The sequence below is a fragment of the Orycteropus afer genome, unplaced genomic scaffold (assembly GCF_000298275.1).
Source record: "Orycteropus afer afer isolate SDZICR_OR568_19922 unplaced genomic scaffold, OryAfe1.0 scaffold00017, whole genome shotgun sequence".
Classification (NCBI taxonomy): domain Eukaryota; kingdom Metazoa; phylum Chordata; class Mammalia; order Tubulidentata; family Orycteropodidae; genus Orycteropus; species Orycteropus afer.
In genome coordinates, this window is record NW_006921604.1 from 8,198,688 (window position 1) to 8,212,162 (window position 13,475).

Consider the following 13,475-nt stretch of genomic DNA (forward strand, 5'->3'; position numbering starts at 1 on the left):
CAATCCTACTTCTGTAGTGATACTGCCTCGGAAACCCAAGGAGGGGGTCGCTATGAGTCGGGTTTGACTCGACGGCACATAACAACAACAACAACAAGTTATCGTTCCAGACACCACATTTTGCAAATTCCAGGCCATCTTGGTTTTACTTCATCAGCTGTGACTGAATTGTTTCAAACAGATTAAAGCCCTGATTTATAGTTTAGAACTGTACAAAGAAGACTTTAGTCTCAAATGGCTTCACTGCTGATTCATATCACATTTAAGGAGAAAATAATACTAGTTTTACACAAAATCTTCTAGAAAATTGGAAAGGAGGTGTTTTGGTTACCTCTTGCCACTCTAACAGAAATACCACAGGTGGGATGCCTTTAACAAAGAGGAGTTTATTCCCTTACAGTTTAGGAGGCTAGAAGTCCAAGTTCAAAGTGCTAGCTCTAGGGGCTGGGTGAAAACCCCTTAACCTTGAGCTTCAGCTCTCCCTTTTGCTGCTGGCCCACTGAAGCTGGAGGCTTTTCTTAGCTCAGGCAGCTGCTGGCTGCTGAGGCTGACAAACCCAAGGTCAACAAATAAAATGGCACAGTTCCAAGATCACCAAACAACATGGCAGGACACTAGATCAAGTCCAGAGACAATCCCAACATCTACAGGAAACATAATAGGCTGTTGTCTGAAGACTCAGCTACGTTCAGGACCCTCCCTTCCTCACTGCCGTTGAGTCGATCCCAACTCATAGTGACCCTTCCTTGGGTTTCTGACAGAAGTAGTTTGCCCAGTCTTCCTTCTGAGGAATGGCTGGTGAGTTTTAACCACCAACCTTCTGGTTAACAGTCAAATGCCTTGCGCACTATGCTACCAGAGCTCCCTAACATGCCAAAAATCTGCAGAGACCTTTCTCAATCCTTATTATATACCGGAAGCAGACCACATCCCTAAGGCAGCTACTCACCTGCTCACAGTAGATTCCACCATGGAGTTGATTACCAGTCTACCAGTCTCATCATGGGGAACAACCTATATCCAGCTGCCCAGCCACTCAACCAAGCCCAGCCAAGTTGACACATAACCTTACCTACCACAGGGTGTATGTTTTCTAACTCATTCTGTGAGGCTAACTGTAACTTGATACCAAAACCTCAAAGAGACATTATAAAAAAAAAAAACTTTATAGATTAATACCCCTCATTAATATTAATGCAGAAGTTTTATTATTATTATTATTTTTAAATTTAGCAAATTGAAAAAAAAAAAAAGAAACTCAAACTCACTGCCACCAAGTCAGATCCGACTCATAGCTACCCCTCCTAGGGTTTCCAAAGTGGTATCACTATGGAAGCATATTGCCCAATCTTCTTTCCAAGGAGTGGCTGGTGGGTTTGAACCACCAGCCTTCTGGTTAGCATTCAAATGCCGTAGGTACTATGCCACCAGAGCTCCAATAGTATATGAAAGGTCTAGTACAGCATGACAAGTTGGGTTTATACAGGAAATTCAGGCTTCGTTTAGCATTAGAAAATCAACAATGCAATTCACTATATTAATGTACCAAAAAGCAAAAAAAAAAAAAAAAAAAAACCTTATATTCAACCTTATATTCATCTCAATATTATACAGAAGATTATTTGACAAAAACCCAAGACTATTTGTAATAAAAACTCTCAATGAAATATGAATAGAATAGACTTCCTCCACTAATAAGTGGCATCTGTCAAAAATCTGTAGGGTCCCTAGATGGTGCAAATGGTTTGCACTTGTCTGGTAGCATAGTGGCTAAGGTACTTGACTGCTAACCAGAAGACTGGTGGTTCAAACCCACCACCACTCCTCGGAAGGAAGGTTGGGCATTCCTACTTCCGTAGTGATACTGCCTCGGAAACCCAGGGAGGGGTCGCTATGAGTCGGGGCTGACTCGACGGCAAATAACAACAACAACAACAACAATAACTAAATGGTTCGTGGTTTGAAACACTCCTGCACCCCACTGGCACAGTGGGGACCTGCTTCCATGAAGATTACAGCCAAGAAAACCCTATGGAGCAGTTCTATTCTGTAACACATGGGTTATCATGAGTCAGAATCAACTCAATGGCAATGGGCTTTGTTTTTAAGTGAAAAACCTACAACTCACATAATACTTTGGTAATAAAGTATATACTTTCTCCCTATGATCAGGACAGTGATAAGGATGTCCACTCTTACCATTTCTATTCAATAGTGTAATGGAGTTGGTATAATAAAGCAGGAAAAGAAAAAATAGAGACATTCATATTGGAAATAAAAAGTGAAACTGTCTATTTCATTCAACTTAGTCATCTATGAATAAAACCAGTGGGATCTACAAAAACGTTACTGGACTCATACAATATTTGTCCTTTTGTGATTGACTAATTTCACTCAGCATAATCTCCTCTAGGTTCATCCATGTTATGAGGTGTTTCACAGAGTCATTGTTATTCTTTAATGTTGTGTGTTGTTGTTGTTATGTACCCTGGAGTTGGATCCGACTCATAGCAACCCCTCCTTGGGTTTCTGAGGTGTTATCACTAGGGAAGTAGATTGCCCAACCTTCCTTCCGAGGAGTGGCTGGTGGGTTTGAACCACCAGCCTTCTGGTTAGTAGTTAGTGCCTTAGGCACTATGCTACCAGAGCTTCTACTATTCCATTATTTGTACACATTATAGTTTATTTATCAATTCATCCAGTGATGGGGTTGTTTCTATTATTTTTCTATTGTGAATAACACTGTGATGGATATGGGTGTGCATTTATCTATTTGTGCCATAGCTCTTATTTCTCTAGGATATATACCTAGTAGTGAGATTGCTGGATCATGTGTTGTTGTTGTTGTTGTTGTTATGTGCCCTTGAGTCAGACCCGACTCATAGCAACCCCTCCTTGGGTTTCTGAGGCAGTATCACTACAGAAGTAGATTGTCCAACCTTCCTTCCGAGGAGTGACTGGTGGGTTTGAACCTCCAGCCTTCTGGTTAGCAGTCAAGTGCCTTAGGCACTATGCTACCAGAGCTCCTGCTGGATCATATGGTATTTCTATTTCCAGCTTTTAAGGAAGCCCCATACCATTTTCCACAATGGTTGTAAATAATCAAGAAAAGTTTTGCACACAGAAAGAATCATTCTTTGAAGGTTACCAGGGATGGTAGGGTAAAGGAGGGTAAATCACTAATTAGAGGGTAGATGTATTAACTTGGGTGAAGGGAAAGGAAATAAACAATAAAGTGGAGATCAACACAAAATGACCAAAGCAGAGGAAGACACTGGGAGGAGCACAAGAGTTAAAGGCAACAAAGGTAAATACCATTACATATACAATTCTGGAATAACAGTAATAGCAATAATCTATGAGTGGATACATAAATAGACACTCAAGCTGAATAGGGATGGGAAGGCAAATGGAACTACGTCAAATGTGTGTGTGTATGTGTGTGTGTGTGTGTGTGTGTGTATATATATATATATATATTGCAGAGGATATTTCTACATTTCTATTTATGCTGCAAATTATCCAAGAATATATTAGAACATACAGGAGGCAAAGTTATGAAAAATTATTAGCCATAACCAAACATCTTGACGGAATTAGTCACTGGGTCTGGGAGGTCAGAACCATAGTCTCAGGGAACATCAAGGTCAATTGGCATAACATAGTCCACAAAGACAATGTTCTGCATCCTACTTTGGTGTGTAGCAACTGGGCCCTTAAAAGCTTGCAAGCAACTCTCTAAAGTGCAACTATTGGTCTTTCTCCATCTGAAGCAAAGAAGAGTGAAGAAAGTCAAAGACACAAGGGAACAATTAGTGTAAAGGATGAATGGACCAGGTGAAGGCCAGCCTCCATGACCCTTAGACCAGAAGAGCTAGATTGTTGTCAGCTACCAGTGCTTACTGCTCTGAAAGAAATAAGAGGTCCTGGATAGAGTGGGAGAAAAATAAGGAACAAAACTCAAAATCATAAAAAAGGACCAGGCTTACTGGTCTGATAGAGACTGGTGGAAACCCCAAGACTATGGCTCTTAGATACCTTTCAAGCCCAGAACTGAACTCACCCCTGTGGGACAACTTTCACCCAAATAATAGACAGGCCTGTAATATGAACAATAACACCAGGGAGGTACATACTCCTTAGAAAAATCAACTATATGAGATTACAAGGGTGGTGCTTGCCCAGGGATAAAGCTAAGCAGGCAGGAAGGGATAGGAAAAAAGATGAAGGGAGGAAGTGTGACGAATGCTATTACATTGTGGGGATTGCAATGAATATCACAAAACAAAATGTATATGAAGTGTTCAATGGAAAATCAATTTGCTCTGTAAACTTCCACCCAAATCACAATTTAAAAAAAAAAAAGCTACTGGAACTAATTGAATTAAGCCAAGTTTTAGAGTGCAAGATCAATATACAAAAATGAATTTTGTTTCTATATATTTGGAAATTAAAATACATCATTTATAATAACATCAAAAAATATGAAATAATTAAGGATACCAAACCAAACTCACTGCCATCAATTCAGTTCCAACTCATAGTGACCCCTCCTTGGGTTTCCAAGGCAGTATCTCTATAGAAGTAGACTGCCCAGTCTTCCTTCTGAGGAGTAGCTGGTGGGTTTGAACCACCAGCCTTCTGGTTAGCAGTCAAATGCCTTAGGCACTATGCCACAGAGCTCCAGTTTAAGGATAAATCTGTCAAAATATATTAAAGACCTCTACACTGAAAATTACAAAATATTCTGAGAAATATATTTTGTTGATGAGTCAGAATCAATAGTGTTTAGATTCCATTCTCTTTTTTATTTTAATTTTTATTTTTATTGTGATTTGGGTGAAAATTTACAGAGCACATACACTTTCCATACAGCAGATCACATACACTTTGTCTCATGACATTGACCACAATTTAGCACAATGCAATATCTCCTCTCCCACTTCCTCCCAATAGGTACTGCTTCCCTGTGACCATCCCTCCATGCGCTCCTACCCCCTGAGCTGTCTCCCTGTGCCTGAGCAGCCCTTCTTTCTCTCTTGCTTGTTCTCTCCAAAGAGTGTGTCTACCTCAGATAAATGCTCAACTAGTATGCCTGTCTACTGCTTGGCTGGAAGCTACAGGTGTGTGTTCAATTCCATAGATTCCATTCTCTACTAATTTATCTCTACATTTGACACAATCCCAATGAAAATTCCAGCAGCATTTTTTTTGTAAAAAATGACAAATTTCCATTCTGTTGAAATGCAAGGATTTAGAATAGCCAAAAAAAAAAAAAAGTTGGAGAATTAACATTATCTAATTTAAAGACTTATTATAAAGCTATCATAATAAAGGTATAATAAATTCACTGTATAATAATAATAAATAAGACACTATATACTAAAGGTAGATATAGATAAACATAACAGAATAGAGAAAATAGAAATAAACAGACACATATATGGGCAATTGATTTTTAACAGATGCAAATGCAATTCAGTGAGGAAAGGATGATTTTTTTTTCCCCAACAAATGATGTTGGAACAATTGGAGATCTATATGCCAACAAACTATTATCCATACTTCACACCATATTAAAAAATTAACTCAGATGGTTCTTGGACTTAAATATAAAACCTAGGTTTTCTCCTTCTAGAAAAGAGCATATGAGGAACATTTTGTGAATTTGTGTTAGGCAAAGAAGTTTGACATATCAAAAGCACAATGCATAAAAACAATCGATAAATTGGACTTCATCAAATTTTAAAACTTCTGCTCTTCAAAGACATTGCTTAGAGAATGAAAAGACAAGTTGTAGACTGGGAGAAAATATTTTCAAAGCATATGTGTAATAAAGAAGCTCTGGTGGCATAGTGCCTAAGACATTTGACTGCTAACCAGAAGGCTGGCGGTTCAAACCCACCAGCCACCCTTTGGAAGAAAAGTTGGGCAATCTACTTCCGTAGTGATACCACCTCAGAAACCCAAGGAGGGGTTGCTATGAGTCGGATCTGACTTGACGGCAGTGAGTATGTGTAAGAAAGAACTTGCTTTCAGAATATATAAAGATCTCTCAAAACAATAATCTCAAAAAAATAATAAAAAAACAGGGAAAATATTTGAACAGACACTTCACTAAAAAGATATGCATATGGCAAATAAAAATATGAAAAGAGCCTTAACATTTTTAGTCATTAGGAGAATCCATCTAAAAACCATGAGATACCACTATACACCTGTTAAAACCAGTTGCTGTTGAGTTAATTCCTACTCAGAGTGCTCCCATGTAGAACTGTGCTCCGTAGAGTTTTCAGTGGTTGAGTTTTTGGAAGTAGATCACGGGTCTTTCTTCTGAGGTACTTCTGAGTGGACTTGAACCATCAACCTTTTGGTTAGCAGCCAAGCGTATAAACCATTTGCACCACCAAGAATTCCCACACACCTATTTGATTAGCTAAAATTTAAAAGACTGACCATACCAAGTGTTTGCAATAATATGGAGGATCCGGAATGCTCATTTGTTATTAGTGAAAATATAAACTCATACAGTTATTTTGAAAAACAATTTGGTAGTTTCTTATAAAGTTAAACATCACCAATCCTACAATACAATCTTTCTACTCATAGAAATGAAAGCAAATGTCCATATAAAGACTTGTACAGAAATGTTCATAGCTTTATTTAAAATAGCTCAAACCTGTAATGCCTAAGGCATTTGACTGCTAACCAGAAGGCTGGTGGTTCAAACCCACCAGCCACTCCTCGGATGGAAGGTTGGGCAATCTACTTCTGTAGTGGTAATGCCTCGAAAACCCAAGGAGGGGTCGCTGTGAGTCGCATCTGACTCAATGGCAGTGATTTGGTTTGGTTTTGGCAAACAATCCAAATGTCCATCAACAAGTGAATGAATAAATAAACTTAGGTATAGCTATACAAGGAGCTCTGGTGGCTTAGTGCCTAAGGCATTGGCTGCTAACTAGATGGCTGGTGGTTCAAACCCACCAGGCACTCCCCAGAAGAAAAGTTGGGCAATCTACTTCCATAGTGATACCACCTGGGAAACCCAAGGAGGGGTTGCTATGAGTCGGATCCGACTTGATGGCAGTGTGTTTTTGTTGTTGTTATAGACATACAATAGGGTACTACTAAGCAATAAATTGAATGAAATATTGATCCTTACAACATGGATAAATCTCAAAATAATTATATGAGAGAAGGAAACGAGACAAATAGTATGCATTGTATGATTCCATTTATATAAAATTCTAGGAAATTCAAACTGATATATAGTAATGGAAAACAGAAGAATGGTTGCTTGGGAATTGGTGGGAGTTATGGGTAGAATGGAGGGCAGATATAAAATGAAATGTGAAGAAACTTTTGGGGGTGATGGATATGTTCATTATCTTGATTGTTACGATTATTTCACAGGTGGGAAGTGTCAAAACTTTTCTAATGGTATACTTTACAAATGGTCAATTCATTGTATACAGATTATACATCAACAAAGCTCTTTAAAGATGTAATAATATAAGAACTACATGAATTCTTTAGATTTTTCTTTTCCTTATACAGTTGACTTTCTGTTAGAAATTACTGAAATTTGAACTCTTTTATGAAATCTTATTAATGGGTTCATTTTCATTTTGGCAGAATGAAGATCTGACTCTTTTAGTTAAGGAAATGGAGCAGGGGAGACATGACCTGGAGAAGATGCAAGACCTTTATTCTGAGTCCTTGATCATGGACTGGTGGTATAACGGAGAAAAGGAAGGAGACAATAAGTGAGCATGCCATATGCCTCTGTACTCATCATCACTGGGGGTCCTCACAGATCCTCTGCTAGCTCTCTGAGACACTTTGTGAGATTTCTTTGAGTAGAAAGAATCATAGGATATAATTAAGTTAGAATTTTTTAAGCAGAGAATATTTTAATAATAATGGGCTCAAAGAGGCCACACATTCACCTTTATATGTGAGTTATGAAATCCTTGAAGCATACTCGAGAGCAATTTCATTTTGTCTTCACCCAGGGTGGACAGGCCCCACAGCCTATAGAGTGACAGGGCAGAGCAGGAGTGCTGGGTACAGTAGGGACATTTGATTTATGTGTCAGGAGTACTGAGCTGTGGACTTCATTCTGTGTAATCTTGGTGAATCCCTTATCTCCAAACCTTTCCATTTCTGTGGGTTTCAGTTTCCTCATCTTTAAAATGGTGGTTGTGATGGTAGGGTTTGGGTAGATCATTCCTAAGGTCTTTTCCCGCCCACTCTGTTGTGGTTGTTAGTTGCCAGAGAGTCAATTTTGACTCTTTTTTGTTTGTTTGTTTGGCTGCCAGTTGAGTCACAGGGGTTAAGATCAGTTCCTAGCTTAAAGGGTAAGGGCCGTAGTCTTGGGGTTTCCACCAGTCTTCATCAGACCAATAAGCCTGGTCTTTTTATGATTTTGAGTTTTGTTCCACTCAGTTTTGGCTCTTGGCAATTCGATGTGTGCTGAGTAGAACTGCTCCGTAGGGCTGTCAAAGGGCTTTGGAAGCAGATTGCCAGGCCTGTCTTCTAAGGAGTCTCTGGTGGGTTTGAACCTCCAGCCTTTTGGCTAGTAGTTGAGCACTTAACCATTTGCACCACCTAGGGCTCCTTTTCTCATTCTATATGCTAATTTATTTCTAATAAGTAGTTTTTAAACAAAATTTGTAACTGTTCCCAACACTTGAAAAAATGTATCAAATCTTATTAAAATGGTTTAACATTGATTCAAGTATCAAAACTTCATATAAATACCTTACTAGGAGAATGTCTTTTAATTAAAAGTGGTAAAAATTGGAAAAAATTAAACTACATTAATTAATCAGGATTTATTGTTCATCAGAATTTACTCTCTTCTTATTAGCAAATTAAGCTTTAATTAATGAGCTCTGGTGGCATAGTAGTTACTACATTTAGCTCTAACCAAAAGGTTGGTGGTTCTCTGGGATCTTAAAAGCTTGCAAGTGGCCATCTAGATGCTATGAAGGGTTTCTCCTTGTCCAGAGCAAAGAAGAATGAAGAAAACCAAAGACACATGGAAACAATTAGTCCAAGCAACTGGTACACCATGTGATCCTCAGCCTTTATGACTTTGAGACCAGAACTAGATGGTGCCCAGCTATCACTGTCCACCACTAGGAGGGGGATCTATGTACGAGATCCTGGACAGCTGGACAGAATGGGAGAACAATGTGGAACAAAACTCAAAATCATTAAAAAAAAAAAAAAAAGAGGGACCAGGTTTGCTGGTCTGATAGAGTCTGATGAACCACTGAGACTATGGCCCCTAGCTGCCCTTCAGGTCTGGAATTGAACCCACTCCTGTGGCTTCCAGCCAAACAAAAGGGAGGCAGATAAGCTGAACATTTACATTAGGTAGATACACTCCTTGGAGAGATCAATCATGGAAGAATAGAAGGGCTGGGTATGCACAGGGAGACAGCTCAGGGGGCAGAAATGCATGGGAGGGAAGGCCACAGGGAAGAGGTAACTATGGGGAGGAAGTGGGAGGGGAGTTGTTGTACTGTGGGAAATTGCAGTCAATGTCATGAGACAAAGTGTGTGTGAACTGCTGTATGGAAAGTAAACTTTCACCCAAATCACAATAAAAATTAAAAAAAAAGGTCTGTGTTTCTAACCCACTCGTTGCTCGTAGGAGGAAGATGAAGCAGTCTGCTTCTGTAAAGATTTACAGCCTTGGAAGCCATATGAGGCAGTTCTACTCTTACACTAAAGGATTTCTATAAGTTGGAATCGACTTGATGGCAGGGGGTTTTTTATGGGCAGTGCATGGACATGGAATCAGAAAACAGAGATAAATGTTATAATGAACCATCTTAAAATGAAATGTTAACAGCATTTTTGAAAGTGTATGTTTGGGAAAGCTCAGATATATCTTCTAAACTTAGGGAATTTGAACATACCAGTACAACAGTATAGGACTGGACAATGTTTTGTTCTGTTGTTCATAAGGTTACTATGAGTCGGAGTTGACTCGATGGCATCCAACAACAACCACAACAGTATACCAGTTGCTGTGGAGTCAATTCTGACTCATGGCAATCTCATGTGTGTCAGAACAGAACTGTGCTCCTTAGGGTTTTTAATAGCTGACTTTTTGAAAGTAGATTGTCATACTTTCTTCCAAGGTGTCTCTGTGTGGACTTGAACCAGCCAACCTTTCAGTTAGTAGCTGAGTGAGTTAACCATTTGCATCACCCAGGGACTCCTCATTCAAACATATAAACTAAGAATCAAGTAAACAGTCTACATTGGAGTTTAAATTACCCCCTCTGTACTTTCAGCCAGAGTGTTACCTGTCTTTTTTCCTTTGGTTAATCAAACTGAAAATCTCAAGACAGAATGACCAACGATTGCTTGGAATTTGGCTTGGTCAGTTGACTCTGTGTCTGCTGATTGAGTAGTGGATACATTCTTGGTTTTTTATGTGTCTTTTTTGTGGCAGGGGAAGACAGGTTCTGGAGTTAGGCAGAGAAGTGTTATAATTCATGCTCCCAGCCATTACATGTTACGTAATTTTGGGCAAGTTATTTAACCTCCTTGAGCCCCAGTTTCTCATATATAACATGGGAATAACAGTAGTCACAGAGTTGTTGGGTGGATTAAATGAGTCTGCAAGGCACACAATAAGGTATATCATGCTTCTGTATTTTCTTGTAGAGGGAAGTGGTGGTTCAGTGGTAGAGTTTTCACTTTCCATGCAGGAGACCCAGGTTCGATTCCTGACCAACACAACTCATGTACAGCCACCATCTTTCTGTCAGTGGAGGCTTACGTGTTGCTATACTTCTGAAAACAGTCAGTAAAAAACCCATGGATCACAATGGTCCAATTCTTGACCCTATGGCAGGCAATTATACCACCTTATAACATAATGTTGTGTGCCATCAAGTTGATTCTGACTCATCCCTTTTAGCTACACCAAACTGCCTTCTGGTTTTCTGCCAGGTAAAAATAAATAAATAAATAAATAAATACTTTGACTCCTAAGTCCCTCTCCTTTCCTTCTTGTTTGAAATGTTAATTGAGCACAAATCATGTGTCAGGAGAACTGTGCTAGGCCCCTGGAATGCACAGATGAATGGAAAGCCTGATTCTTTCCATCATGGAATGTACAGTGTGGCAGAGGATGCAGATACACAAAGGATCATGGGATACTGGCATGGATGTACATGGTGGTACAGTGTAATAGGGTGGCTGGGGGTGAAGGCATGAAGGAGGGAGGCATGGACCTGAGGAAATAGGGAGGTTTTCTGCAACCCCAGCTAAACTTCCTCCAGTACAGCGGTGTGTGTGCCTCCTCCCCCATTACTCCTTCCTTCTGGAAACAGGGCTTGCAGTGGCTTTTCTCCATACTCCCTTGCAGCATTAGGCTTTTACCATGTTATAGCAGGAGATGGTTCTGCAAACTCTCCTTTCTTTAGTTGCTATTTTCAGAGTTTCAAAGAAGGTTGAGAAAATGGTTGGGAAAATACTTGGATATTTCCAGGGTTCCTCCTGGCCCCAGGCCTTTTCTAGAGCAGTTTGCTGCCATGAGGTGCTGGTAGGTGGGTGCTGAAAGGGGCATTTCCTTTCTAGCTTTTGTAAGAGCTTGCTCTTCAACCCTTTGAGTAGAGAAATGAGTTCCTTGAAAGTTCTCTGGCTTTACAGCCTGCTCTCTGTGGTGCTATTCCTCACATCAGCTCCATGCAGTATGTACACAGGTAATTTTTCCTGCAGTTTATAGATGAGGAAAGTGAAAAAGTTTAGAGAGGATTCAGTGACTTCATCAAGGTCACACCACCAGAAAGGAACAGATCTGTGATGGGAAACCATATTGGCTGACCGCAGGGCTGGGCCCATATCATTGCTTCTGCCTGGGACATTGAAAAATTTTAGCCAAAACTGGGGAAGGCTCACTTCTTTAAGTTTGCAGTATTCAGTATGATTGTTGTGGTATCACTCTGCCCTCTTGATGAAAAAATTTCTTTTTTTTTCCTTTGTTTGTTTTTTATTTAAATCAAAGCAGGCACCAAAAAGAAATCTGTTCTATGGTTTCAACATCAGAAAAATGTGGAGAACCTCAACCTGGAGTCAGATCAACTGGAACATCACCCTCATCTTTGTCAAAAGTACACTGGGGCCTTCCAAATCAAAGGATTCAGAAAAAGAAAGTCCTCCGTGCAGGTATCATGAACACAGTGGCTTGAATCTCATTAACAATTTTCCTTCAATTCAAGAAAGGAGAATAAAACTAAGCCCACATAATACAGGCAGTTCCTGGGTTACGAACATCTGACTTACATACAACCTGTAGTTACAAACCAACCTCCATAAAGCCTATTATATTAAAATTTTGAGGTTTATACAGTAGTTCATAATAACAAACAGGTGCTACTTTGTGATGTGCATCAAAATATTATTATCATCATTACTGTATTATTATGTTAAAGATGCTTAGTGTATCTGGAAGGGTTTCTCTAAGGTTTTCAATGCATAGAAAGATACATTATATACTACATACTAAGACAAACATTTGACTGACTTTTGATACGAACCATACATACCTAACTGTCTCAATACACACAAATTTGACTTAAAGACAGACTTAGAAATGGAACTCATTTGTAATCAGAGGACTGCCTGTATAAGAAGTCCTACTGTTGCTATTTTTTAATTGAAATATTTATTGAGATAATTTTACATTCACATGCAGTTGTCAGAAATACAGAGGGAATACTTATGCCTTTGAATCATGATGAACAGAGCATGTTTACAGTTAGTGTAGTTTATGTTATCAAATATGAAAAGTAATCAAGATGCCTTGGCACTGTCTCACTGTCCTCTAAAACCCACAGATTGAATGTCAGTATTTGACAGGTGTCCAGTTTCTAGTTGAAGGGATCCAACCAACCCAAACCAAACTTGATTCCCATCAAATTGATTCCAGCCCCATAGGACAGGGTAGAACTGCCCCATAGAATTTCCAAGGCTGTAATCTTTATGGAAACTAACTGCCACATCTTTCTCCCATGGAGCAGCTGGTGGGTTCAAGCCACCTACCTTTTGGTTAGCAGCCAACTGCTGGGGGCTTCTTAAGGGACCCAATGTTGTTGTTGTTGTATTGTGCCATCAAGTCAGACCTGACTCATAGCGACCCCTCCTTGGGTTTCCGAGGCAGTATCACTACGAAAGTAGATTGCCTCATCTTCCTTCTGAGGAGTGGCCAACAGAAGTAGAAAATAAACTAGCAAAAGGTATAGACAGCAACTATGGTAGACAGAATTTCTAAAATGGCATACCAAAGATGTCCCACCCTAAACCATGGAAGCTGTGAATATGATGAGATATCATTTTTATCCGTTTTATCCGTTTGTGTTGTTTCCAACACAAACGGAGGCTGTACACGTGGACTTCACCAGATGGAACACACAGGAATCAGATTGACTACATCTGTGGCAAGAGGC

The 13,475-nt window shown here is 39.5% G+C and overlaps 1 protein-coding gene across 1 annotated transcript in view; it reads left to right on the forward strand.

Annotated features, from left to right (window-relative positions):
* Positions 1-13,475, forward strand: part of VWA3B (von Willebrand factor A domain containing 3B) — a 431,643-nt gene that overhangs the window by 273,649 nt on the left and 144,519 nt on the right. Inside the window, exons 14-15 of the mRNA XM_042783482.1 lie at positions 7,636-7,766; positions 12,038-12,195. Coding sequence (XP_042639416.1) covers positions 7,636-7,766; positions 12,038-12,195 — 289 coding nt within the window. The remainder of the gene's footprint in view (positions 1-7,635; positions 7,767-12,037; positions 12,196-13,475) is intronic.